The 26984-nt window shown below is 37.7% G+C and overlaps 5 protein-coding genes across 5 annotated transcripts; 2 read left to right on the top strand and 3 right to left on the bottom strand.

The window, feature by feature from the left end:
* Positions 1–2835: 2835 nt before the first annotated feature.
* Positions 2836–3630, top strand: LOC110731463. The gene is made up of 2 exons (XM_021911316.1): positions 2836–2892; positions 3119–3630. The coding sequence occupies exon 2, from the start codon at positions 3132–3134 to the stop codon at positions 3606–3608; it is 477 nt and encodes a 158-aa protein (XP_021767008.1). The 5' UTR covers positions 2836–2892; positions 3119–3131; the 3' UTR covers positions 3609–3630.
* A 5832-nt stretch (positions 3631–9462) lies between these two features.
* LOC110731502 lies at positions 9463–9994 on the top strand. Its single transcript, XM_021911353.1, has 2 exons — positions 9463–9467; positions 9541–9994. The coding sequence occupies exons 1-2, from the start codon at positions 9463–9465 to the stop codon at positions 9992–9994; spliced, it is 459 nt and encodes a 152-aa protein (XP_021767045.1).
* Positions 9995–13195: 3201 nt separating this feature from the next.
* Positions 13196–14020, bottom strand: LOC110731694 (cytochrome P450 76AD1-like). The gene has a single exon (XM_021911573.1). The coding sequence runs from the start codon at positions 13732–13734 to the stop codon at positions 13324–13326; it is 411 nt and encodes a 136-aa protein (XP_021767265.1). The 5' UTR covers positions 13735–14020; the 3' UTR covers positions 13196–13323.
* A 2057-nt stretch (positions 14021–16077) lies between these two features.
* Positions 16078–18448, bottom strand: LOC110731693 (cytochrome P450 76AD1-like). The gene is made up of 2 exons (XM_021911571.1): positions 17485–18448; positions 16078–16946 (listed from the first exon to the last, which is right to left on the bottom strand). Exons 1-2 carry the CDS (start codon positions 18385–18387, stop codon positions 16341–16343), a joined length of 1509 nt encoding a protein of 502 aa, XP_021767263.1. The 5' UTR covers positions 18388–18448; the 3' UTR covers positions 16078–16340.
* Positions 18449–21341: 2893 nt separating this feature from the next.
* LOC110731501 lies at positions 21342–21902 on the bottom strand. Its single transcript, XM_021911352.1, has one exon. The coding sequence runs from the start codon at positions 21900–21902 to the stop codon at positions 21342–21344; it is 561 nt and encodes a 186-aa protein (XP_021767044.1).
* Positions 21903–26984: the final 5082 nt, after the last annotated feature.

The following is a 26984-nucleotide window of genomic DNA, read 5'->3' as shown; positions in this document are numbered from 1 at the left end:
AGGCTTCTAAAAAGCCTTTGTATCCTGGGTGCAAAAAATACTCCAAACTATCAGCCGTGCTTACTCTTTTTAACATTAAGTCGAAGCATGGGTGGACGGACAGTAGTTTTACTTCCTTGTTGAGCGTGTTAAGTGAGATGTTGCCCGATGGGAATGAAATTCCTAAGTCTTACTATTACGCTAATAAGCTCATGTGTCCATTTGGTTTGGAGTATAAGAAGATACATGCATGTCCTAATGATTGTATTCTTTACCGAAATGAATATGAACAATTGGAGGAGTGTCCAAGATGTAAGAAGTCGCGCTACAAGCGCAAGAGTTGCAATGCTGGTACGAAGGGACCTCCTGATAAGGTGTTGTCGTATCTTCCCATAATTCCAAGGTTTAAGCATCTGTTCTCTTTACCAAAAGACGCTAAAAACTTGAGGTGGCATGCAGAGGGAAGAAAGAAAAGCAGAATGCTGAAGCACCCAGCCGACTCCCCGCAATGGAAGAACCTTGATATGAAGTTTGGGGAATTTGGTGATGAAGTCAGAAATTTAAGGCTTGGTTTGTGCACGGACGGGATGAATCCATTTGGCACTCTTAGTACCCAGCACAGCACATGGCCGGTACTTTTAGTGATCTACAATTTGCCTCCTTGGCTGTGCATGAAACAAAATATGTAATGCTTTCACTCTTGATATCGGGGCCAAGGCAACCTGGAAACGACATAGATGTGTATCTTGCGCCATTGGTTGATGATTTGAGAAAGATGTGGGACGAAGGGGTTTCCGTGTTTGATGCTCATAAGAACGAGATGTTCACATTGCGTGCAGCTCTTATGTGGACCGTTAATGATTTTCCTGCATATGGCAACTTGTCTAGGTATAAAAATAAAGGGAAAAAGGCATGTCCCATTTGTATTGATGATACGCCAAGCAGACGCCTTGATCATTATTTCAAACAGGTGTATTTGAGGACAAGAAGGCTGCTCAGGCGCGATCACCCGTACCGTCGGCAGAAAAAGGCTTTCGATGGGACGGTGGAAGAGGGGACTGCTCCTAGGCCATTGACTGGTGAGGAGGTTTACGCTCGGGTTAAGGGTGTACGAACAGTATTTGGGAAATCTGAAAAAGCAGCGGAATCAGTTGCTCTCTTTAAAAAAGAATCAATCTTTTGGTTGCTCCCGTACTGGAAAGAACATGACGTTAGGCACTGTCTTGATGTAATGCATATAAAGAAGAATGTGTGTGACGCTCTTGTGGGAACGCTGATGAATATTCAACACAAGACAAAGGACGGAAAGGGTGCACGTTTAGATTTGGAAAAGATGGGGGTGCGTCCAGAATTGTGGGTTCAGCAAAGGGTTAGTAAGGGAAAGGAACAGGAAAAGGAAAAAGAAATGGGTTCGAAAAAGGGAAAGGGGAAGAGCAAGGGAAAGGGAAAGGCCGCGGATGGGTCGAAGAAGAAAAATGAGGGAAAAGCCAAAGAGGGGAAGACCTATTTACCTCCGGCTTGCTACACATTGTCAAGGGTAGAAAAACGGAGGTTTTGTGAATGTCTGTATGGCATTAAGGTTCCATAAGGGTACGCATCTAACATGAAAAGATTTGTATCCTTAAATGGAGAATTGAAGCTGACAAGTATGAAATCCCATGATTGTCATGTTCTGATGCAAGTTTTTCTACCAATTGCAATACGTGGTATTTTGCCAAAGCACATGAGGGAAGCTATTACAAGCCTCTGTTCGTTTTTCAATACAATATGTAGCAAAGTGCTTGATCCTTGTACCCTTGATGCTTTACAGGCGGATGTGGTTGTGACTTTGTGCAAATTTGAGATGTACTTCTCGCCCTCGTTTTTCGACATAATGGTGCATTTGATTCTTCATTTGGTGCGTGAGATTAAGTTGTGCGGTCCAGTGTTCTTGAGGTGGTGCTATCCTTTTGAAAGACACATGGGTACATTGCAAGATAAAGTTAGGAATCGGGCTCACCCGGAAGGAAGTATGATTCAAGGGACCGTTGCCGAGGAGATTGGTAATTTTGTGGCCGACTATATAGCCGTTGTTGAACCTATTGGTATTCCTACTTCTCGACATGAAGGTAGACTTGATGGTCATGGCACAATCGGGTCGAAACGAATGTCACCATGTTGCAGATGTTCACCCATATTTAGACGAGCACATGGCTAGTTTGCGTGATGAGTTTCCGTCTAAAGGTGAAAGGGCACTAATACAGTTGCACAATAAGAAGTTCGTGACTTGGTTTCGTGATCGAGTGATGGGTGGAATGGATGAGAGTGTCACAACTACAGTAAGGTGGCTTGCTTATGGTCCTAGGGATGATGTTCGCTCATTTGAGGGATATGACATAAATGGGTACACATTTTGGATTGAGCGTCAAGATTTGAAATCGTCCTCGACCCTAAACAGTGGTGTAACGGTTGTGGCATCGTCAAGGGAGTTTGCAAGTGCTAAGGATAAATCACCCGTTGATCCAGAGCTGTCATACTATGGTCGAATTCAAGAAATATGGGAGCTTGATTATTGTGACTTCACGATTGCTCTTTTCCGGTGTAAGTGGGTTGATAATATCAGGCGTAACGTCAAATTTGATGACTTTACTCTTGTAGATCTTGGCAACCTGAATGATAGTGCGGAACCATTCATCCTTGCATCTCAAGCTAAGCAGGTGTTTTACGTATCTGACCCTGTCGACTCAAAATGGACTATTGTGCTAGCCGGAAAAAGAAGAATCCTTGGTGTTGGAGATGTCGAGGATGAGGAAGAATATGATGCCTTTGATGACTCGGCACCTTTCACTGTTCCTAGACCTGCTGTGCCAGATGAGATAGACGACCATGCCAATTACATGAGATCAGACCACGATGAAGGAATATTAGATTGAGGTACTGTATATTTTCTGTTAGTTTGAATTGCAGGCGTAGAAAGAATTAAAAAATCACATTTTTAGGTGAAAATGAATGAAATTGTTGAATTACTTGCCCATTTAGCAATTAATGTTTATTTGTATATTTTCTATGTTTATTTGTATTATAATTTAGCAATTTATATATGATTATAAGTTTACCTTTCAATTCAGCAGCTAATAACGTGTTATGTTTGTAATGACAGGTTTTAACATCTAATGGCGGACGATCGATTCCGTGTTCGAGTTGAGGATGTTGAATCTAACTCAGATGATTCATCTAATGATGGGGACCAGCCGTATGATGTGAACAAGGAAACTGATTTGGGTGAGCCAGAAGATCAGGCGCAAGATGTATTGGAGAGAATGATAGATGACTTTGAAATTGCAGCTGAGCAAGCGCCTCCAATCGATAATGACATGATGGAGCCGTTTCGTGAGGATCAAAGTGGAGGGGGGGTGCAGGCACCAGTGAAGAAAAAGCAGAGGGGGCCGACGACAGCTTTCAAGAAACCTGTCGGTCCTATGGTCTTGGAGTATGACAGGGTAGGGCAACCCTCAGGTAAATGGCGTCGTCAGTATGCTGGTCAAGTTGGGATTTGTGCGCGCAAAATCCCCATTACGCTTCGTATGAGCGACGTACCTACAGGCTTGATTGACACGTTTTGGAATGATACCAGGGTAAGTTTGATTTGATGTGATTATTTATAAACAATTTCAATTTATTGTTATGTTATTGGCAAACTAATAATGTTTGTTATTTGTGCTTGCAGAGTCTATTTAACATTCCAAATGAGTACGCCAAGCTAAGGGTGTTTGAATCCTTACTTGCGGCAAGATTCAGAAGCTTCAAGTGTAACTTAGTTCGTCGGTTTATCACAAAGAAACTTGTGAGGAAACCAAAGAACAAGAAAGGAGGTGGCAGTGATGATGATGTCATCGATGAAGAGAAACTCCCTTGGCAAATATGGCCTAGCATATCGAAGGATGATTGGGAGGCTTTCGTTCATCAAAAATGTAAAAAAGAAGAAATTGTAAGTTTAAAGAACTCTGATGAAAATTGTGTCGTAATTTATCGTCTTTTTTATAAGTAATGAAACTAACATATATATCTTTTTATGTAGGAAATGAGGGAGCAGAATTCTAGGAATGCATTGCAAAAGCAATACCACCATCATATGGGAGCAATGACGTATGATGAATGGAGGGATACGTGGGTGAGTGAAGGAGTGTACCCCACTGCGCTTCTAGGGTCCTCCACAGCGTCGTCTGACTCCACGACCAGTACTTTGGTGAGTCATGCTGGGGATTTCTTTTGCTCTATGCATTCGCGAGACAAGAACACCGGAAAATGGTCCATCAAGGCTCCGGAAACCAAAGAAATGACAGATAAGCTAGTAAGCAACTATGAACTAGTGAACTACATTATTCATTTGCATGTATATCACTTTATATAAACACTTACTTCATGTTGCCATTTTGTTTTTGCTACAGCTTGAGTACACTGGAGAGCTTGTTGAAGGCAAGCTCGTCCCGACGGTAGAGAAGGACCCCTTCACCTTGGCTATAGGAAAGCCCTACCATCCGGGACGGGTATTAGGTGCTGGGGGGAGCTTTCTAGGATGGGAGAAGGTAATGGGTCCCGAATATACCAAATCTGGAAGATCCCGAGCAAGTGTGAACTCGCCACAGAACTTCGATGCCACAGTGGCATCAATTAAAGAACAAGTGCGCAATGAGATGCGCGAAGAGTTCAATGCATGGGCGAAGAAAATGAATTTGCCGACCTTGCCCTTTTCCTCGACAACACTGGCCGACTCAAGTAGCCACCCACGAAGAGAAGGAGAACAGGAGATAAATGCATGCGAGGAGGTACGTGATTAGAATTTAACTCTATAAGTTTTGATATGTTGAGTTACGTGGGTACGGTTCTAATTAGTGTTTTACTATCAATACACTATTGCAGATTGGTACTCCATCACATGCGAACTCAAGGGGGCTTGATACTCTGACACCTCAAGACTTTCCTATTCTACAGGTGATTTTTTACTTACTTGTTTGGATAATGATATTGGTTTTTGGATTGAGTTGTGAAATGGTTAAGTTGGCTGTGAAATGGTGTTTCTTCGCTGTGTCGAGTAGTTTGTGTTGCTTTAATTTGTTGATGTGATGTGTTGTTGTTGTCTGCTTCTCCTTCTCCTCATTCTCCTCCTCCTTCTCCTTCTCCTCCTCCTTCTTTTTCTTCTCCTTCTCCTTCTCCTCCTCCTCCTCCTCCTCCTCCTCCTTCTCTTTCTTCTCCTTCTCCTTCTCTTTCTTCTCCTTCTCCTTCTCTCCCTTCTCCTTCTCTTTCTTCTCCTTCTCCTTCTCCTCCTTCTCCTTCTCCTTCTCCTTCTCTTTCTTCTCCTTCTCCTTCTCCTCCTTCTCCTCCTCCTCCTTCTCCTTCTCCTTCTCCTCCTCCTCCTCCTTCTCTTTCTTCTCGAGGAGGCTGCAGCACAGCGAGGAGGCTGCTGTGCAGTGTGCAGCACTGCAGCAGCTGTGCGGCCTCCTCGTTGTGCACACGCTGCCCTTCCCGCCCGGTTTCCGGTTTTTTTTTTTGCACTTGTTTTGGTTTTTTTTTTCTTTTTTTTTGCGCCTAAGATACTAAGTTATGAATATTTATGGCTTGAAACAACCTAAAAAAAGCAATTTCACAAGTTTTAGGTTCATTTAGAGTGTTTTCGGCTCGAAATGGCCAAAATGAGTTCTAACTTGCCCATTTTCCATGTTTTTTTGCTCAATTCTTGATTTAACTCCTATATTACACCTAATATGCTTAGTTATGAATATTTGTGGCTTGAAACAACCTAAAAAAAGCAATTTCACAAGTTCTAGGTTCATTTAGAGTGTTTTCGGCTCGAAATGGCCTAAATGAGTTCTAACTTGCCCATTTTCCATGTTTTTTGCTCAATTCTTGATTTAACTCCTATATTACACCTAATATGCTTAGTTATGAATATTTTTGGCTTGAAACAACCTAAAAAAAGCAATTTCACAAGTTTTTGGTTCATTTAGAGTGTTTTCGGCTCGAAATGGCCTAAATGAGTTGTAACTTGCCCATTTTCCATGTTTTTTGCTCAATTCTTGATTTAACTCCTATATTACACCTAATATGTTTAGTTATGAATATTTGTGGCTTGAAACAACCTAAAAAAAGCAATTTCACAAGTTCTAGGTTCATTTAGAGTGTTTTCGGCTCGAAATGGCCTAAATGAGTTCTAACTTGCCTATTTTCCATGTTTTTTGCTCAATTCTTGATTTAACTCCTATATTACACCTAATATGCTTAGTTATGAATATTTAAATGAAGTATGTTCCTAATTGGTGCAGGAAGAGACCCGTTGTGAACTTCTTCTCCCGGGGGAATCATATGATGGACCTTTGAAAGTTGTTGCCTATGGTAGTGCACAACCGGCCGAACAAGGCACAATCCATCTTCGACCTCTTATGCCCAAGCATTATTCTGTCGGGATCCATTATGTGGTTCTCGGGTTCGAGGAGATCTTAATACCTGTGCCCGTGGAGGAGGATGAGTTCACTACACTCTGGGCAGCAAAAGGTAGTTTTGTGCAATGGCCAACTGCTTGGATACGGTTGATGAACCAGGTAATTAAGATTTAGATTTCACGATTTAATCTTTTCTTCCCAAGAGTTGGATGGAAATCTTTTCTAACTATTTATATGATTTGTCTTATTAGCCATCGAAGAAAAGCCAAACTCCAAAGAAGAGGGTGGAGGGGCCAAAGAACAGGAGTGAACATGGCTCGGTGAGTGGAAAAGCGTCGATGAAGAGCCCTTCACGATGTTCAGCTACGCAAGCTACTCCATTAGTTGAAGACACGGTGCTTCAATCGCTATCTCAGGAGTTAGCTTATTTGCACAACCGTGTTTGCGTGTTGCCTAATGACAACCCCATCCAAATCCAACTTCCTAAGGAAATGTTCCACTACGATGATGATGCAACGACATGGCTATTCAAAGAAGATGTGAAGGAATTTCTAAGTGGTGCAATGCTTAATATTTCCCTCATTCAAATATCCATGAGGTAATTCAACTGATACTCAATTTATATTATTCAGTTTAGTGGTGTTTGTCGTTTGGTTTTCGATTAACGTTGTGATATCATGCATGCAGAGCACTCCAAGAGCAAATATGGGAGCTTGAATCTCCTTGTCAAGTTGGGTGGTTGTGCCCTGAGCAGATGTCCACTGCTAGAATCTTAGGCAACTCCGCTGACGTGTTGTACTATGCTGAACGGGGTATCAGGCAATCAGTGAGTGCGGGAGACAAGTTCATATTCGTCCCATACTATGAGGAGTACGTCTGATTATGCTAGTCAAGTTCGTTTGTTTTCCCAGTTTATTTGTTGTAATAGGCTAACTATTGATTTGTTTGTCTCGTGTGTAGTTATCATTGGACCCTACTTGTGATTTGTGTTTCCAGTAACACAATCTTCTACTTTGATTCTGCTCGGTTGCCTCAAGTAAGAAAGCGCCTCGTGAGGTCCATACTACAAAAGTAAGCGCCTCAAGTAAGAAAGCGCCTCTTCTGATTATTCATTTTTCATATCTTAACTCATATGTATTGATTATACTAGTCAAATTTGAACTTATTACTTTGATTTTTTGTATTACCATGAAGAAGATAAATCCTCGATCTCCTCGAGGTCCTACATGGAAAGCACCCAAGGTAATTCACCCATGATGTTGTGATTTTCTTACTTTACAATGCTTAAGATGTTGCTTATTTGCTATGCATTTTGATTCATGTGCTTTGTTCCTCATGCTAGTGCGCACAACAGGAAAACAGAGTTGACTTTGGCCTATACGTGATGAGATTCATGTATGACATAGTGATGAGTCATTGTACAGACACACGTCAGCTTGAAGAGGTATGCCATTTTGGTTGAAATTGCGTCCCAAAACCACTTACTTGCTATTTTCATGTAATCTCAAGCATTAGTCACATTTAACTAAGTGATAATGACATGTTTTAACTAGTTATGAGTTCAATAGACAAGAAATATAGAATATAGGCATCCTAGTAGCCAAAATGGCCTTACTTGAGCCATTTTGCTTGAAATTGCGTCCCAAAACCACTTACTTGCTCTTTTCTTGTAATATCAAGCATTAGTCACCTATAACTAAGTGATAATGACATGTTTTAACTAGTTATGAGTTCAATAGACATGAATTGTAGAAAATAGGCATCCTAGTAGCCAAAATGCCTTACTTGAGCCATTTTGGTTGAAATTGCGTCCCATAACCTCTTACTTGCTCTTTTCTTGTAATCTCAAGCATTAGTCACCTATAACTAAGTGATAATGACATGTTTTAACTAGTTATGAGTTCAATAGACAAGAAATATAGAAAATAGGCATCCTAGTAGCCAAAATGGCCTTACTTGAGCCATTTTGGTTGAAATTGCATCCCAAAACCACTTACTTGCTCTTTTCTTGTAATCTCAAGCATTAGTCACCTATAACTAAGTGATAATGACATGTTTTAGCTAGTTATGAGTTCAATAGACAAGAAATATAGAAAATAGGCATCCTAGTAGCCAAAATGGCCTTACTTGAGCCATTTTGGTTGAAGTTGCGTCCCAAAACCTCTTACTTGCTCTTTTCTTGTAATCTCAAGCATTAGTCACCTATAACTAACCCCAATTATTATTATTTCACTTCTACTAACTCACGTTTTGTGTATTCTAAGTTTTGCAAGGGGCAAACGGGACTTCCATACACGAGCGAGGAACTCCATGTAATTCGGGAGATGTTGGCGACCTACATCACATTTAATTTGTAAATATCGTCATACATTTTTGTACTATATCATCTCTTCATCAATCCTAGGCTTAGCTTATTAATTATGTACTATACATGAAACATTTTTCTAATTTATATCATCTCTTGCGATTGTTATTATTAATTATTTATGTTTTGTTATTAATGTTACTAATTATTGTTACTATTATCATATATAATTATAATAAGTATTATTATTATTATTACTATTATAATATTAATAATTATTATTATTATTATTATTAATATAATAATAATAATAATTATTATTATTATTATTATTATTATTAATATTGCAGCAAAAAAAAAAAAAAAACAGGTCAATATTAATGCAGCCAAAAAAAAAACAAAAAACAGGTCAATATTAGTGCAGCCAAAAAAAAAAACCAATACAGGTCATTGGCAACGGTTAACCGTTGCCAATGTTTAAAAAAAAAAAGCACGCCATTGGCTTTGGCAACGGTTAACCGTTGCCAACTCAAGCAATTGGCAACGGTTAACAGTTGCCAATTACTTTTAAAAACAAAAAAAAAGGAGGCATGGTTAATGGCAACGGTTAACCGTTGCCAATTGGTTGAGTTGGCAACGGTTTTGAACCGTTGCCAATTTATTTGGGATTTGGCAACCCTTAAATACTCAACGGTTCAAAACCGTTGCCTTTGGGGGGGTTTGAACCGTTGCCAATTTCCTTTTTTCGTGTAGTGTATGGAAATGTCGTAATGCTGTTATTTTTAAAACTTCAATACCTAATATTAAAAACGTTTTTTCCGTACCTTTTCTCTATTTCAGGAATGACAGGCCCGTTCTAGTTTGGATGATCTTCAATCATCAATCCCTTGCCCTCCTCGCTCCCCACCCTGTCCCTTCTTTTGTTAGTTGGTCTCCTCCCCCTGTTAGGTTCTGTAAACTCAACTTTGATGGCTCTGCTCCTAATAATTTGTCTATGGCTGGTGTGGTTCTAAGAGATGATCTTGACAATCACATTCCTAGTCGTACTTATAATTTAGGCTCCTGTCCTGCCTTTTTAGCGATAGTCATTGCTCTTCGTAACGGATTATTGCTAGCTAGGGCTCACAATATTTCCCATATATTTATCGAAGGTGATAATCTAATGGTAATCAATATTTTGCAAGGTCATTTCAAGTGTCCTTGGAAGCTACATTTGCTTATGAACGATATCAAGAAAATTTTGGAGTCTTTTTCAACCTTTCACTCCCATCATATTTATCGTGAAGGAAATTGAGCAGCAGATTATGTTGCTTCTCTAGGTTATTCAACCCCGATACACCAAGATATTGGGTTAACATTTGTTCTTTTATAAGCGATCACCAGCCGCACACAAAATGTGTTGTTTTTTGCGATTAAACTTGAATTTTTTCCTTTTACCAATTTAAATAACATAAAATATCAAGCTAAGTTTAATCTAGTAGAAAGGTGAACACTTTCTAACTATAAAGTTGAATATTCAATCCCCATTAGTGACAATTTGGGGATGAGATTCTCTTACCTTCCCCCGAATTATCTACCCCGTAAACCCAAGCCGAATTGTCCGTAAAGGGTTTCATCTTACCCAAAAAAAAAAAAAAATTTATAGTTTGCAAAAAAAAAAAAAAATTCTAATATATAAAAATAAAGTAGGCATTTTTGGAGAGCATTCGACGTGCCACATAAGCAAAGGTATTATCTCGACCAATCAAAAATTAGATTTGTATTTTATTTTAGAATTAATAAATTCACTCGCCACCTAAGAAAAAGTGACGAATGAGATTTAAGAATTTTGCCACGTATTTAAAACAACGAATAGTGATTTATTACGATTTAATTTATTTAAAAAACTAAAAATTATTTTTAAAAAATCATATTTAGATATAGGATTTATATATCTAAGATAAATCTTGATAGTGTTTGTGATAAGAAATAAAAATTATTCCTTAATAATAAATAAATTAAAATTTTTGATGCATACCATTATAAATTGACGCATCCTACAACACCAACAAAATTTCATATCAATACAAAACCAAATCAAGCGAATTTTGTGTCAGTTTTAGTCATCAATGGCTGAGTAATTCTTAGCTTAATTTTTAAAATCCATGTTTAAATGTATATTTGTGATTATTTCTTACATGGTGTTTAATTGGAATACTTAATGATTATATGTTTATGTTTTGTTTACTGGATTTTGTTTTTACACGCAGATGTGATTTAATCAGCGAATTAGATTCGAGCAAAAATGATTGGAAAATCAAAGTACGAGTTTCTCGCCTGATGGTCCTATTGGATGAGAAGGTATTATATCTTTTTAAATTGTTTACATTTATTAAATTTTTTTATAAACCTTTGTAGTTTATATTAATTAATTTTATGATTAGAACAAATTTTTTGTGATTTAGGTAGCTTAATCAAGTCATCAAATTAACTTAATTTTGATTACGTTCATACCTAAATTAAAGCTAACTTTGTACAATTCGTCCAAAATTAGCTGAAAGAAAAGTTTACTCAATTAAATACTTTTCATTCGTTACAAATAAGAATCAATATTGCACGCATTTTCAGTGACAACAAAATAGTGATTCAATTTTCCAAAATACTATTGTTCGGGCGATTAGGGACGATGAAAATATTCTAATGCATAGATTTGATTTTGTACAATTACAATTTTTAGATCAATTTCACCACAATTTTTACTTCCTGGTAAATATATTGATTTATTTTATAAGATAAATAGTATACACTTTTTTATTATTTTTTAATATTTCTATTTTTTTTAAAAAACAACTAATAATGATTTAGGATTTAAATTATTCAACAAAAAAAAAATAGTTTTTCAATTTTAACCTAATATGTAATCAATAAAATATCATATTTACAATTTTTTTTTGAAAGATATCATATTTACAATTTATTCATATTATTAAATTTAGTTGTCATATAACTAACAACAACGAATAAAATACAAAACAACAATAAATAAAGTCGCATAATAAATTACATTAAAAAAAATACTTTTGTAATAGGCAATAACACTTTAATTAAATTATTATGTGTTTTTTTCTTTTAAAATTATTAAATACTAAAATAAATCAAATAATTATATATATATAAACTTAGAGTATATAGGAAAATATCTTTTCTTGAGATTTATGTATGAAAAAAACCGTACATCGCACGGGCTTTTATCTAATTAAAAATAATTTTATGTGGTCAAACATACTTTTATGAACGTATCACATTTATCTCATGTAACAATGCCCTTACCTCGAGGGGTTTTTATCATATTTTCACAAGTTTTGAGATATTATTATGTTAGCCTATAGTTCTTTTTTTTGGATTTGGGTTGGGTCACTACTCACTAGAGTTCTTTTAATTGTCGTGTAGACCGAAACATGGAGTTATTTATCTTTGTTAAAGTACACAAAAGGCAAGTCCACCACCTTATTGACTGGTCTTTGGGCCCATTTGGAATTAATCTTTTTGGCTCCGTTTGGTAGGGCGTAAAACATTTTCACTGAAAAGTGTTTTCCCATTTTACATTATTTGGTTTGGTGTAAAACATTAAAAGTAAAACTTGGGGTGGAAAATCATTTTCTACCTTGGCTCCATTTGGTAGGGCCTAAAACATTTTCATTGAAAAATGTTTTCCCATTTTACATTGTTAGGTTTGGTGTAAAACATTAAAATGTAAAACTTGGGGTGGAAAATCATTTTCCACCTTATTGAAAACATTTTCCCCCCAATTTAGAAGGAAAACATTTTCCATCACAAGTGGAGGGAAAACATTTTCCATCACAAGTGGAGGGAAAACATTTTCCCTCACAATTGAATTTTCAGTTCAACCAAACAATAGAAAATGCTTAAAATGGAAAATCATTTTCCATTCAACCAAACAACGGAAAACTTTTTTGAAAATGAGTTTTCCATTGTAAAATGATTTTCATGAAAAACCATTTTACATTGAAAATGTTTTACACCCTACCAAACGGACCCTTTGTCTTTTCATCATAATATTATCAGTGGGCTGCATTATTAAACTTGGGCTGTTGATATTTAATTTGGGTTGTTTTTAGTGCTACACTCGTGCAGGCTGCAGCCCACCAAAAAAGGTGAAACATTTTTTTATGATTGATGAGCTGTGTTTCAGCATTTGCATGCTCAACAAAACAAAAATAAAGGTGGGATAATTAAACTGCACATAAATGTTAATGATAAACAAAAAAGGAGATTTAGATTCTCCTAAGCATTTATGAATTACACTTGATGTTTGTGTTATACTTTCATATTTATAATGTAAGCTTTCGAAATTAATTTTTTTTAGGAGGCAAGCTTCTAAGTTATTCTGTATTATTCAAACATGCAAAATTTTAGAAATTTTTATTTGCAAATGTATGTATACAAATGAACCTTTGTACTTCATATATGTTTTATCTGTTTAAATTTTATTGAAATTCATATTTGAAAATTGAAACACAAATCCTATGATGAAATCTAGATACAATCAAGTAGGAAATGAACCAACTCTCCTTATTTGAAATAACCTATTCTTTTGTTGCTTCTCTTTAAACTTCACCATCATTATTTCGAGATTGGAATAACACGGAGAGGTATAGCTTTTTGTATAGTAATCCCAAACTTATCATTCATATCCAAATCTTCTGGCTTTAAACCATCTCCAATTTTCCAATTAAAACCTTGAAGAAGACTCCCCAACATAAGATTCAACATTCGAAGTGCTAATGTATCACCAGGACATGCCCTTCTTCCTGTTCCAAAAGGTACAAGTCCAAAATCTTGTCCTTTCAGATCAATTTCGTGCTCTAAAAATCTCTCAGGTAAAAACATATCTGGATTTTTCCAATGGTTGGGATCTCGTGAAATAGCCAAAAGGTTAACGAATACTTGTGCATTTTTAGGCACAATGTAACCATATAATTCAACATCATTGCTTGCTTTACGTGGTAGCAGAAATACAGTCGGTGGGTGCATCCTTAATGTCTCTTTCACTATTGCCTGTAGATAAAGGGATTAAGGGGCCGTATGTTTTGGCTAGATTAGCCAACGTATGATGAGGTAAATCTCCCAGATGTGGCAAATTCCCTAAGATTGGTACAGGTTTAGGCCCTGGAGGAATCCTAGCATTTTTATTTGTGGTGGGAGTTGAATTGAGGTTGAAAACATACAATAAAACCCAAAGAAAAGGAAGTACAATCAACAAAATTGTGTAGTAATAATCCATTGGCTTTAATTATTGTTGGTATGTATGGCTTAATTAATGTGTATGATCGACAATTGTGATGCACGACTTTATATAATTAGTGAGTAGCTGAGTATTACTTAGTTAAGCAATTAGCTAATCTACATATAGATTATACAACTATAGTAATTAGGAAGGCTCTTGGATTTGATCTTGGTTTGAAATTAAATCAAGATAGTCAACTTCTATGACTTTATTATTGAAAACGGATGTATATACACTATCATTTTCTTTAATCAATTAATTATATTTACATGGATTAGACAATTATAATAAGGCACTTGGTTTGAACATCAAAATGGTTAACTTAGTTGTCTTTGTCATCGGATTTATCAGCCCTGTAACTTGGTAAACCAAGAGAAAAGAATTGGGAAAATATTGTTGAAAAATTGTAATTTACTCTTTATTATTACAGTATTATTTTTTTATTAAGATATGTAAAACACCAAGGTTGTTAGAATTAGCTAGCCTGGGATCATGTGTTGGATTGATAAGGAGGTCGGGTATCATCTGATCAATAATTTTACTCATATATAATGTGGTGTTTAGAAACTCGAGCATATACTAGTCGTTATTAATAAATTATATGCAAGAGTGTCAAAATTAGGCTTATATATGATCAACTTTTATTTTTACTCTTATAATACGAATCCGAATTATTCCATATAAATATACATGTAAGGTGTATCGTAGTAGCTAATAGAGAGTAATTTGTCTTGATTTGAAACCTTAACGTAATATTATTCTCCCTAATCGAGCTATATGATTTCAAATTGAAAACGATACAAATTAATTTTCCACCGCTTAACTACTAATGGAAAGTCAAATTTCCAGCATCTACCTAATCGCTAATAAATATAAGATTAGTAGGCTACTCTTCTTAGTATCATCTATCCTCTTTTAAGGCGAGTTTTGTTATAATTACGCAAAGTGTGCAAATAATCCGTTCTTTTTAATTTATTCTTTGGAATGTTCAGATAACATGAAAGTAAAGTAAAATAAATTCTCCTTTATCTAGTGGAAGCGATTAGCTAATTTAAAATAGCTAAAACCAACCGTATATTATAGTATTTCTTTTTGTAGTCCACACTCTACATACTCACTTAATACACTTTATATACTGAACAGATTGCCACTAATTTTTGTTGCTTTATTGGGCCTTTTTCTTACCTTTCCAACTATTATAAAATCTATAGAAATGGGTTGTATTATTTATGTATGGGCTTTATCTCAGTGCTATACTCGTGTAGTCCCTAATATGAGGCAATTAAGTATGTTGCACCCACCCAAAATATACTTTTTTGATGATTGATGAGTTGCTTGTTAGAAGCTAAGCCAAAAGGAAAAGTGAGGAGAATTGAGGGAAGTACACATAATATTACTCGTACAATTTCTAATAAAATGCTGTGGATTGTTTATATATGCAATTATAGTTTGTTTAAATTTTCGATCGGATCATCATCTAACACGTAGGATTAAAGGATTAATTAATTTTTAAAAGCTGTTTTTAGTTTAATATACTTTGTACTTTATTAATGTATAATTTCATGGATGACGACAATTACAATTTGACATATAACACGATTGAGCAAATATACAACCTCCGTTTCATATTAGTTGTAACTTTGGGGTATTATTTGTAAGATATAAAATATATCAAAGTTGCAACTAATATGAACGGGATCGGATCACCTGACATAGTACATGCAACCATGCAAGATACATTTCAAACTATTGCAAAACAGTTACACTAGGCAGTCTCTAACATTCTGATGTAATGTTTGCAAAATACACTCGTACTATAACTTCTATTCCTCGTGCGTGTTACCTAGCCGCCATCTTAGTCTTTGCTGCCACTCGCATTTAACGGCCCACCTCTGTCCTCTACCACTATGAAGATTCATTGTTTGGCTATTTAACGAGTGCCAAAACAATTCTGAATGCAAGGATTACAAATTTATTTTAGTTGAATAGTTCTATTAGGTTATATAGATGTTGATGTACACATAATTAGCGAACATATAAACCACAATGGGAGTTACAGCGAATATGAATATATACAATTACAAGAAATATGATATGAAATTCAAATTTTACTCCAAAGTTTTCTAAAACTTAAAGAAGTATTCTGCATTTATCATTTATAAGGTTACAACTTCTAACATAACTAGGAATCCAAGAGAACATTTTTCAACATAAAACTGTAAGGAAGTTGTGTAACATGACTCCCCATTATGGGAATCAATCTAGGTAGATAAAAAGTAATCAATTGAACCAACCCTTTTATTTCATTTAGCCTATGTTCCACGTCTTTCCTAATTTTTTTTCTTCTTTTAATTTACTTGGAGAGTGGAATGGCACGAAGAGGTATAGTTTTTTGTATAGTAATTCCAAATTTATCGGTCATATCTAAATTTTCTGGCTTGAGCCCATCTCCAACTTTCCAATTAAAACCGTGAAGAAGATTTCCCAACATAAGATTCAGCATTCGAAATGCCAATGTATCTCCAGGACATATTCTTCTTCCAGCTCCAAATGGAATAAGTCCAAAATCTTGTCCCTTCATATCAATTTCGCGCTCCAAAAACCTCTCAGGTGAAAACAAATCCGGATTTACCCAGTGATTGGGATCTCGTGAAATAGCCCAAAGGTTAACAAATACTTGCGCATTTTTAGGCACAACATAACCATACAGTTCAACATCATTAGTCGCCTTACGTGGAAGTAAAAACACGGTTGGTGGGTGCATCCTTAAAGTCTCTTTCACTATCGCTTGTAAGTAAGGAAGCTTTGAAATGTCAGATTCTCCAACAATCCTATTCTCTCCTAAAACTTGTTTCAATTCAGCTTGAGCCTTTGCCATTTTTTCCGGGCTATGGAGGAGTTCAGTCATTGTCCATTCTAACGTACTTGAGGTAGTATCTGTTCCCGCGGTAAAGAAATCCTATATCACATATAATATTATCATAATTAGTTAACATTAAAACTTTATTTATGGCTACCGACTACTTTAAGACTAACACGCGCTACTAATAGTACACTCTAATTAAACTAATTTAACCATGCACAAAAAGAACCGAATGTACTAACATCCGAGTTAGTTGACCGATTATGAGGCCATGAGCCAATGACTATCACAATAGGACCACCTGAGAATATGCAACAGCCACTTAATATTTGACTATGTACTTATTTGATGATGTATGTTTTATACTATTGTTTACCTTTTATTATTCTCTTGAAGCAACAAACTATATTATAAGTAGATTAAAGGATCGAGATATTTCTGTTTAGACGGTGATTGTCTCATTAAAAAATTAATTTAAAACTGAAAGAACTTTTAAAAACAAAGGGAGTAAATATTTTTCTTAATTATAATCAGAAAAATTAAGTTTTTTTTTTTTTATCAACTAATTAGAAAAAAAAGTTTATAATTAAGCAAGATAATTAACTTATAAAAAATAAATTTAAAATTCACTTACCATGAGAAGATGCTTAATATCATCAAGACTCAACTCAGATTCATTCTCCTTCATGATCTTAATAAGTGTATCCAACACATCACCACCATCATTATTTCCACTGACAGCAAAACTTTCCAACCTCTTGTTTATAATATCCACAAAAACCTCATTTAGTTTATTACCATACCCCATTAAATTGCAATTAACACTAAACACACTCAAGAATCTTAACATGGGAAAACAATCAACCAAATTAGGCTTTCCAATCTCCTCCATAATCTTCCAAACTAGCTCCTTAAACTCCCCTGTATCACTAGAGTTATAACTAGCCAAATCGAACGAAAAGAACGTGTTAGACAACAAGTTTAGCGAAGTTGTAAATGCAACTCCACCAACATCAATAGCCTCCCCCGACTTACTACATTCCTTAACATACTCCATAAGTTTAGCCACTTTTTCTTGTCTAAGGGCTTGGCTCGCGTCAAGCCTTTGCGTGGAGAACAATTGAACGGCGGAGATTTTCCTTAGGGTTCGCCATTTTGCACACACGGGTAGCCATGCAACGGAAAACTTGTCGTGCCCATTAGAACGTACCGCGGCAGAAACATGCCTAGTAGAAAGTGTTAGGTCATGTTTTTGGAACATTTCTTTGGCTACTGTAGACGAGGATACAACAATAGTTGTGATACTACCAAATTTAACCGAGATCAAGGGGCCATACATTTTAGCTAGGTTAGCTAAGTAACGATGAGGCGAATCGCCTAGATGAGGCAAGTTACCTAGAATTGGTACAGATTTAGGCCCTGGAGGAAGCCTTGAATTGTTACTAGAAGTGAGTTTTGAGGAATTAAAATGTTTGAAAAGATGTAAGAAAGCCCAAACAAAAGAAAATAATAATAACAAGGTTGAATAATAATCCATTTTTTTTTTTGGAGTGATAGATTATATTATGTGTTAATTTTTGAGTTATTAGCTTATCTTTATTTTGATAAGCTTGAAGAATATAGAGAGGTTATGCATGTATATATATAGGCAGGAAAGATATTTAAAATATAAAAAATGTTATCTATAATAATGTAGCAAATCAAGGAGTTTCCGGTTGTTGACTTAAATAATGGTCAACTTCGATGTCTTATATTATTGAGCTCAGCAGCCTTGTATATATGCAATTAAATGAAGGTCAAGAAAAATTGCTGTTCTACGTACATACTGAGAGTATGAGAGAGTACTATACGCGTACATTTAACACTCTTTGTTTTGGACTGTATATGTATGTTATACCGTCTCTTAATACGGAGTATAGCCCCTTATTTCATTTGTCATATACGAATTTTGGTAAAAAAGATATTCACCATCAAGTATTCACAGTTTGGAGGATTCAACTACTTGTCCCTTCACATAACATTATATAATTTCACTTTTGAAAAAATGTCTAGAAATCTTACTGGAACTTACTATGAGAAAGTCATATAGTAAGCTTAACAACTCATATACTATGTTTTTTTTATTTTCAATTCCATACGTTTCATAGTAAGTAATCTTTAGTCAGTGATTCTCCCGAGAGGCTACAATTACCATGAATTTGCTCAAGGTTTTGGAAATTTATCGAAAGTGTTGAGACTATTATTTATTGACTATGTACATAACGACATTAGTAATAATGTATGGTGGGGTTGGTGCTAAATAGATTGTACTTGTGAAAAGAAAGGGTGCAGTGAACACTAGTGAAGCATGTTAGTGCTAGAGTGGTTGATAACCGCAACGAGTAGATGTTGCATCACTTGCATGGATAGGTAGCCAAAGAAGTTATACGAGTGGCTTGTACTAAGTTTTGGGTTGATATACCATATATGTGTATTCAGAGAGGGACCTTCAACCGTGGTCATTTAGGGTCTAACCCCATGTAAATTATTGTAATTATTAGAATAAACTTATTTTACTCATAACATATCAGGACATAGTAATTAGTTTTGAGCGGAAAGTAAAAGATTTAAATTTTGGTCCTCTAATATTTTTGGTCAAGATCCGCCACTACACGTATTAGAAAAATCAATGAAACTAGAGGAATTCTTGGCTTTTGAGGGTTGCTTGTCTAAAGTTACTTTGCCCAAATCAAAATTTATGGGAGCTACAATCCGACACGAGTAGCATTTGATGAAGTCCGATCATTCGCAAAATCAATTTTCAAATCAAAATTTATGAGAGGTACAATCGGACATTTAATAGCATTTGAAGTCTGGTCATTTGCGATTCCAATATTATGATGCTTTGTAATTTGAATTTAGGTGTAATTTTACGAGCGATCCTTGTATTTTAAGAAAGCAAATAGATGAAACTCCTCGATCATGCCGTTGCTTACTTTTTATTATTTTATTTTTATTGTTCTCTAGTTTACTACTGTTTGAGTTAATAATAATAATAATAATAATAATAATAATAATAATAATAATAATAATAATAATAATAAGTGTTTCAAAAATAATAATGATAATAATAATTCTAATTCGGTTTGGGATTTCTGCAAGAAAGGAGGTTAACGTTGGATTGACTAAAGGGAACGATGTGGCTCTTCGACCTGCACATGTGCTACTTTATTCTTGGGACAGTAGCCTTGATGTGTGTGTTGATTTGACGGGGTCTTCTCCTTTAACATAATTTGGGTTGTCTGACTTCGTTCCTGGTCGTGTTGTGTCGGTTGCTGCTCAACAGAAGTGGGACAAGTATGGGGCACGTTGCTGCTCAGCAAAAGCGGGACAAGCGGGGTCTTCTCCTGGTCGTGTTGGCTATGGTTTTCTTCCTTTCTCCTTTTTCTTCATTGGGGGAATTAGAGAAGGATGGTGCGTTGTTGAATCGGGCTCAGGTGTTCGCTAGGACTCATGATATTGGTGCTCGTGCAACTGCTCACATCTTGAGCAGGATCGGGTTTGCTATAATTAGAGAGGTGGGGCCCAGCTGATTGTATCTCGGCTCCCTACTAATCTTTTGTCATTTGGTTGACTTTGTAGGTTTTTGTAATAATAATAATAATAATAATAATAATAATAATATAAATAATAATAATAATAATAATAAATAATGGTCAAAATGGCAATTTTGAAGGAACTACTCCATCATTTAAAACGGTGACAAATTACAAATACTAAGGGGTTGTTTGATTGACAAAGTAAAATGGGGGAAGTGAAAATTCATGGGATTTTATAATTTGGGTAGTTGTTTAGTTGATATAAAAAGGTAAAAATGGAGGAAGTTGGAATTCATGGGAATTTACACTTCCCACAAAATGTAGGAAGTGAATTACCTAACCCCCACTTGGCCATTTAAAGTTCATGGGAATTCCAACTTCCTATTGCACAACCAAACAACTTAAAGAATTTGGGAAATGATTTCCCATAAAATGCAACTTTTTACGGGAATTTATTTTCCATGTCAACCAAACGAGGCCTAATTTTTTTTTTCTAGAGGGAAAAACAAATACCGTGTTTATGATTCTGTAATATTTAATTAAATATTACAGAATATTATTTAGTAATATGCCGAATTCAGTTGTTTTTCATTATTCTGTTTTTTAATTTTACTTATTTTGTCAAATTTAGTAATATTTCTTATAAGAAATTAAATTGGGATGAAAACAAACCATTTATTATTTTATTTTATTAATTTTTTTTGTCACTTTTTAAGACAAAAAAAAAAAAAAAAAAAAAAAAAAAAAAAAAAAAAAGAAAAGAGAGAGAGAGAGAGAGTGTGAGCTGTGACATTCGTCAAACTCGCGACTGTTAATAAATGTTTAATTCCTGTAATTTAGCTAAAGTGTTTCAGCAATGCTAATGATTGTTTTTATTTATTTTTTTTTTTTTTAAAGAAAGCTAATCAATAAATTAAATAGCAAAAATATCCATCCTTACATAGTGGGAAACAGTAGGGGGAACACAATTAAACCAAATTTGCTCAGGATCAAAGGGGATAAATTTTGCAAGATTATGAGCCACCGTATTTCCTTCCCTCTTCACATGACTCCATTGTAAGCTACTATACCGTGTACTTTGAGCCATAGCATCACTTAACACCATGTCCAGATCCGTGTTATGCCTCTCCTCCCTCATGAGTTTTGTGATAATGACTTGGCAATCAGTTTCTACAATAGCATTGTTGTGTCCGAATTTTGATCCCAAGTTTAGAGCCCAGGTTATTGCTTTTGCTTCCGCTACTTCGACCGACCACCATGCCCTTATTCTTTTGGATGCTGCAAATAAAACTGACCCTTCTATATCTCTCGCCACCACACCCATACCAACCCAGCCCTCGTTGGTAACCGAAGCATCTGTGTTAATTTTAATGAAACCAGAGGGGGGGGAACCCATCTGTTTGGACTTGTGCAGGGTATTGACGCAACAGACCTGCCTGGAACTTCTTCCATTTTCTTGCTTTCTTCTGCCCATCTCAGCACACGGGTCATAAGCAAATTAGTGGAGCCATCTTTCCCTTGGAAGATTTTCTTATTTCTGTCTTGCCAAATACCCCACATCAGGTATATTCCACGAACCTTAACTTCCTGTGCCACTTTTCCCCAGCTTTAAATAAGTTCACAGGGGGATAAAGATGTAGCATCTTTCTTCATCTCTTCACAGCCCAATCTGTCCCAAAGGTTGTGAATTCGATCACAATCAAAGAACGCATGTTGCCAAGTTTCTGACTCATTTTCACACCAAGGACACCAATCATTTTCAGTAAGGTGTCGATGTTTGAGGAGCCTACGTACAGGTATAGTGTTTGTGCATAGGCGCCACAGAAAATTACGAGCCTTTGGGATAACCTGTACCTTCCAAATATCAACCCAAGCCTGGTGGAACTCATCTAGATTGCATCCCTTCCCCAACATATAGGAGGTCTTGACAGAGTACTCACCACTTTTAGAGAAAGCCCAAGTCAACTGATCAGGAGGATTTCTGGTGCTCAGGGGAATTGCAAGTATGCCCTTTGTATCTCTTTCATTGAAATTTGCTTGTATTTTGTCAAAGTCCCAGGCCATATTCTCAAAGTTAATGAGATCACTCACCTTCATGATTTCCTCAGTGGGAGTGCTCGTTGCAATCCGGCTCACCTCATCACATATCCAAGGATCTTCCCATATATTTATGTTGTCTCCATTGCCTACTCTCCACAGCATTCCTTCTTTTACTAATGACTTCGAACCCCATACATTTCTCCACGAGAAGCTCCCTCCATAGCCAAGAGAAGAACCAATAAAGTTCGAGTTTTTGTAGTACTTACCCCTCATAACTCGGCCTAGCAGGGAAGTATTATTAGTCATTAATCGCCAAGCTTGCCTCCCTAATAGAGCTTCGTTAAAAATTGTTAAATCACGAAATCTCATACCTCCCAGGCATTTAGAGTACACATTGAATCCCAGCTTTTCCAATGTATACGTTTCCGATCAATACTTTGCCCCCCACCAAAAATTAGCCATTGCTGCATGAATCTTCCTGATTACTTCCGTAGGAAATTTGTACACCCCCATGAGACAGTAGCTTTTCCTTCCAGCCTTGCAATTTCTTCCATATCCTATCCAACAAAGCTTCGAAGACTCCCCTTTTTGATCTCCCCACAATGTTTGGAATCCCGAGATACTGACCATGCCTTTCCACCTGCTTCATCTTTAAAATCCCCATAATCTCTTCTTTTTGCTCAGTCTTGACCCCCTTACTGAAAGACACTTCCGATTTTTCAAAATTTATTTTTTGTCCCGATGCTGCTTCGTACTGGTTGAGAATATCAACAATGTTTGAGCATTCCCGACGGTTGGCCCAAGTAAATAGAAGACTGTCATCTACAAAAAGAAGGTGAGAGATTTCTGGACCTCTCCGACTTGGCTTTACACCATGGATTTTCCCCGTAGCTACTCTACTCTGAATCATATGAGAAAAGGCATCGGCTACGATAATAAATGTTTCGGTTGAAAACAATGGGACCTTGCCGAAGGTCCGCTGAAATGGAGAAGACTGGATTCGATCCAAGTTGTGTTGGGCCGAAGGTTTCCTGCACAGTGAACACACGTAAACTAGCCTCGGGGGTGTTTCCGAGGAAGGCCCCTCTGATGCTAAAGTCAGTACAGTGTGTAAAAGGAAAACACCATGCAAGAGAGTTTGTAGCTTGAGGCTTTTGTGGAATATTTCTGAATGCAAGAATGAGCATATGAATCTGAACGTCCCCCTATCAATGTGTCAATATGATGGCTTTTATACCTCATCATACATGGAGAGGTTGGGCTTTAGCCCAATTGGCTTACTTTGTGGGCTGACCTTTGACTTTTGTGCAATTGGAGAGTTGAACCTTGACCTTGGGCTTTTAATTGGATCATTTAGTGCTTAGGCCCAATTCTGACTAAATTGGACCCAAACAACTTGCCCCCCAGACCCGATTTGGAAGGATGACGGGTCGGGTTTGATTTAACTCAGAAAAGGAGGGAAGTAAATGATTTAATTGATCCAAAAATTTGAATTTAAACCGTAATTAATGAGATAACAACGGTTAATGATTTGCGGAAGTTGGACGGATAATGGGCAGTTTAATCACAAGACATGTGTTTAATGGTTACTTAGTGGGTATTTAAGAGAAATTAAAGCACAGACTCTTCGTATCCCGTACCTGAAGATATAAACAGAGGCGCGTCATTCTCCTCACTTATTCACCGACACGAACCCAGACTTCCTCGAGAGAGAAACCAAGAACCCGCATCAAAACTTCGCAAATTCCCCGAGCATTGAGCTTAGAAACTGAGACTTGCCACTACGAACTCGTAAATCGGCAACTTTCGCTTCAGATTGAGGTAAATTCCTTTGATTTCAGTTTATTTTTCTTCGAATTCGAACTCCTTCCCCTTTTCTTTCGACTTTTCTCTTCGAAATAATCCATGGCAAGAGGAGTTAGAGGTAGAGCCCGTGCTCCAAGAAGAGCAAGGCCGATTCCCGATCCTAGGAACAGGATTGGGACCTGGAATGGTCAAAGGCCGGAGTCTGACCCTGCTGAAGGGATTAGGGCGACTCCCCTTTCCTCGGCTCCTCCTCAAAGAACGGATGAGCCGAGCGCTTCTGGACGGGATGATGAAGTTCCCGCTGTCCTTTGGGATATCCTCCCTGGGTTTTCAGAGTGGGAGAATGCCGAAGTCGTTTCGGCCATGATAAAGAACCGCCCCTACTCATGGTGGGTAGAGAACGCCGATCAATATCGATTTGCCGAGCAAATTGAGTTGCATTACGGCATTTTTGAAGCTGATGGATATTGGTGCCGAATGCCCTCAGCATCCGATAGAATCCATCGTCCACCCCCGGGGTATGTGGGGGTGTACACGAGACAGCTTCAGTATGGGCTGAGGTTCCCTTTGGACGTTTTCGTCCGAGACTTGCTGATCCATTACAACATTTCCCTATGTCAGCTAACCCCCACCAGCATCCGAAGGGTGATGACATATTTATGGGTCTGCAAGTTCTTCAAGTACGTGTCGAACCTGCACTGCTTCAGAAAGCTCCATCGGCTAGTGCCAAATATTCAAAGTGGGCACGGAAGCCATGGTTCTAGGTGGTATCGGATTGAGTCCCGGCCCCAATACTTGACCATGTGGCCAAATGACTCTTCAGACAAGGACTGGAGAGGTCAATGGATTTGGGTTAGGGCACCCATAGATCCGGGCCACCCTTGCGTCTTCAGCGCTCCCCGGTACTTAGCTGAGCCTGATCCCGAAATGGGAAGTCTAGGTCCCCCCGCAGATAATGGGGCGGATCCGAACCTGGATCAGCAACATATCTTCGGCAAGCTGCCGAACCCGGGGGGAAGTGGTCGAATGCAGCATATCCCGGAGACTTGGCTCCCCGATACGCATTACGTTTTCCAAGAGAACATGCTAGCAGCTGTTGGCCTCAGCCGAAAGTTTAAGGATGGTAAGCTTCTTCGGCTGGGGCCGAGGCTTTTTAACTACCTCTTTTTCTTCTCTCGCTTTGCTTTTTTTATGCTGTGCCGACATATCTGAGCTAAACTTTTTCCCTTTCCTTTTTTCAGAGCGGGACGAGACCAACGTTGGTATTAACTACGCTCGTCTTGGTGTTAACCGAGAGCGAGTTGTAACTGAACGGGCCCCGTCTATCACTGAGCCGAGGCATAGGGAAGTTCATCTGGATTCTTCCCACTTCCAAATTGAGGGTGTTGCTCTGTATCAGAGGCAGAAGCCTTGGTGGAAGAAGAGAGACCCTTGGTTTCAGCTGCTGAACGAAGAAGCTGAAGCTGCCCGCACAGCCGAAGAGGTTGCACGGGTACTTGAGGCTTGCGAAGGAGGAGAAGGGTCCTCCAGAGCTGCTGAAGCCGAAGCTGCAGCTAGAGCAGCTGAAGAAGACGAGGCTTTGCTGAAAACCTCGGTGAGCTTTCAGACAACTTTTTTTTTTTTTTTTTTTTTTTTTTTTTTTTACTCACATTCTTCTTCCCCCCTGTCTGTTACAGTCTGAAGAGAGTAACAGACACAGAGAAGGCAAAGCTCCTGTTCGTCCCGAAGACCAAATACAAGAGTCTTCAGACTCAGATATGGACGAGCAGCCCCTTCTGAAAAGGCGCCGAAGGATGGCCATCATCGGCCCTCATGACTTTCAGCAGAGGCCGATGACCATCGGCGTCGCAATAAGGGAACCTGAGGAAGGCAATGGATCGCCGAGGGTTCCCCAGCCAACACCCCAATCTCCTCAAAAGACCCCTCCGCCACCTCCTGAGATGGAGGTGGATCAGAGAACTCCCGAACCTAAGGGAGGGGTCCAAGAAGAAATGAAGAAGAGTGCTGATGAGCACGAAAATAAGGATGCCGTGATGTCCAGCGCTGAGGGCTTCACGGCAGACATCGCAAGAGAGGTTGAGGCTTTCGTCCTCACCCCTGAAGAAGAGGAGGTCATAGTAATTGACTCCTCTGAGAAGGATGATGCTGAGACAACCAAAGCTAATCAAGCTCCATCGTCATCCTTCCCTTCTTTCCAGACTCTGCATTCTGGAGAAATGGGTTTCTCGGCCCCCCGAATTCCAATCCCAGATCACATCTGGGACCTCATATGGGGTCAAAACCGAGAAGGAGCTGCAGCCTACTTCGGCAATTTTGCTGGCATGTCCGAAGTAGACAGGGCAAGGATCTGGTCGCTGAAGGCCACTGCTGGGATGGGCGAATCCAGCAGATCAGTTCCTGACCCAGCCAGGTCTAACCAACTGCTGATGATGCAGGTAATTTTCCTTCATTTCCTCCGAAATTCAGCTCTTTATATATATATATATATATTTTTTTATTTATTATTTTTTTTTGTCTTCCTGTTTTCAGTTCGTGCACAATCAGACTCTCACTGTAGAGCTGATAGATACCCTACAAGATAGGGTAGACGCTGCTGTGCACGAAAAGAAGGTGGCTGAAGAGGAAGTTAAGCTTGCTAAGCTGAAGCAAGCAGCAGCTGAAGAGAAGCAGCAGGAGGTTGAGGAGTACGGGAAAAAAGCTGCCGAAGCCC

This window comes from Chenopodium quinoa, unplaced genomic scaffold (genome assembly GCF_001683475.1).
Source record: "Chenopodium quinoa cultivar QQ74 unplaced genomic scaffold, ASM168347v1, whole genome shotgun sequence".
Taxonomy (NCBI): Eukaryota; Viridiplantae; Streptophyta; class Magnoliopsida; order Caryophyllales; family Amaranthaceae; genus Chenopodium; species Chenopodium quinoa.
This window is presented reverse-complemented; position numbering and strand designations above follow the sequence as displayed.

Excerpts from the sequence above, each read along its gene's own strand:
- LOC110731501 (XM_021911352.1), bottom strand. The coding sequence starts at position 21,902 with ATGGGCAGAAGAAAGCAAGAAAATGGAAGAAGTTCCAGGCAGGTCTGT.
- LOC110731694 (XM_021911573.1), bottom strand. The coding sequence starts at position 13,734 with ATGCACCCACCGACTGTATTTCTGCTACCACGTAAAGCAAGCAATGAT.
- LOC110731693 (XM_021911571.1), bottom strand. The coding sequence starts at position 18,387 with ATGGATTATTATTCAACCTTGTTATTATTATTTTCTTTTGTTTGGGCT. Across the intron at positions 16,947-17,484 it reads ATATTAAGCATCTTCTCATG|GATTTCTTTACCGCGGGAAC; the intron begins GTAAGTGAATTT and ends TATGTGATATAG.
- LOC110731463 (XM_021911316.1), top strand. The coding sequence starts at position 3,132 with ATGGCGGACGATCGATTCCGTGTTCGAGTTGAGGATGTTGAATCTAAC.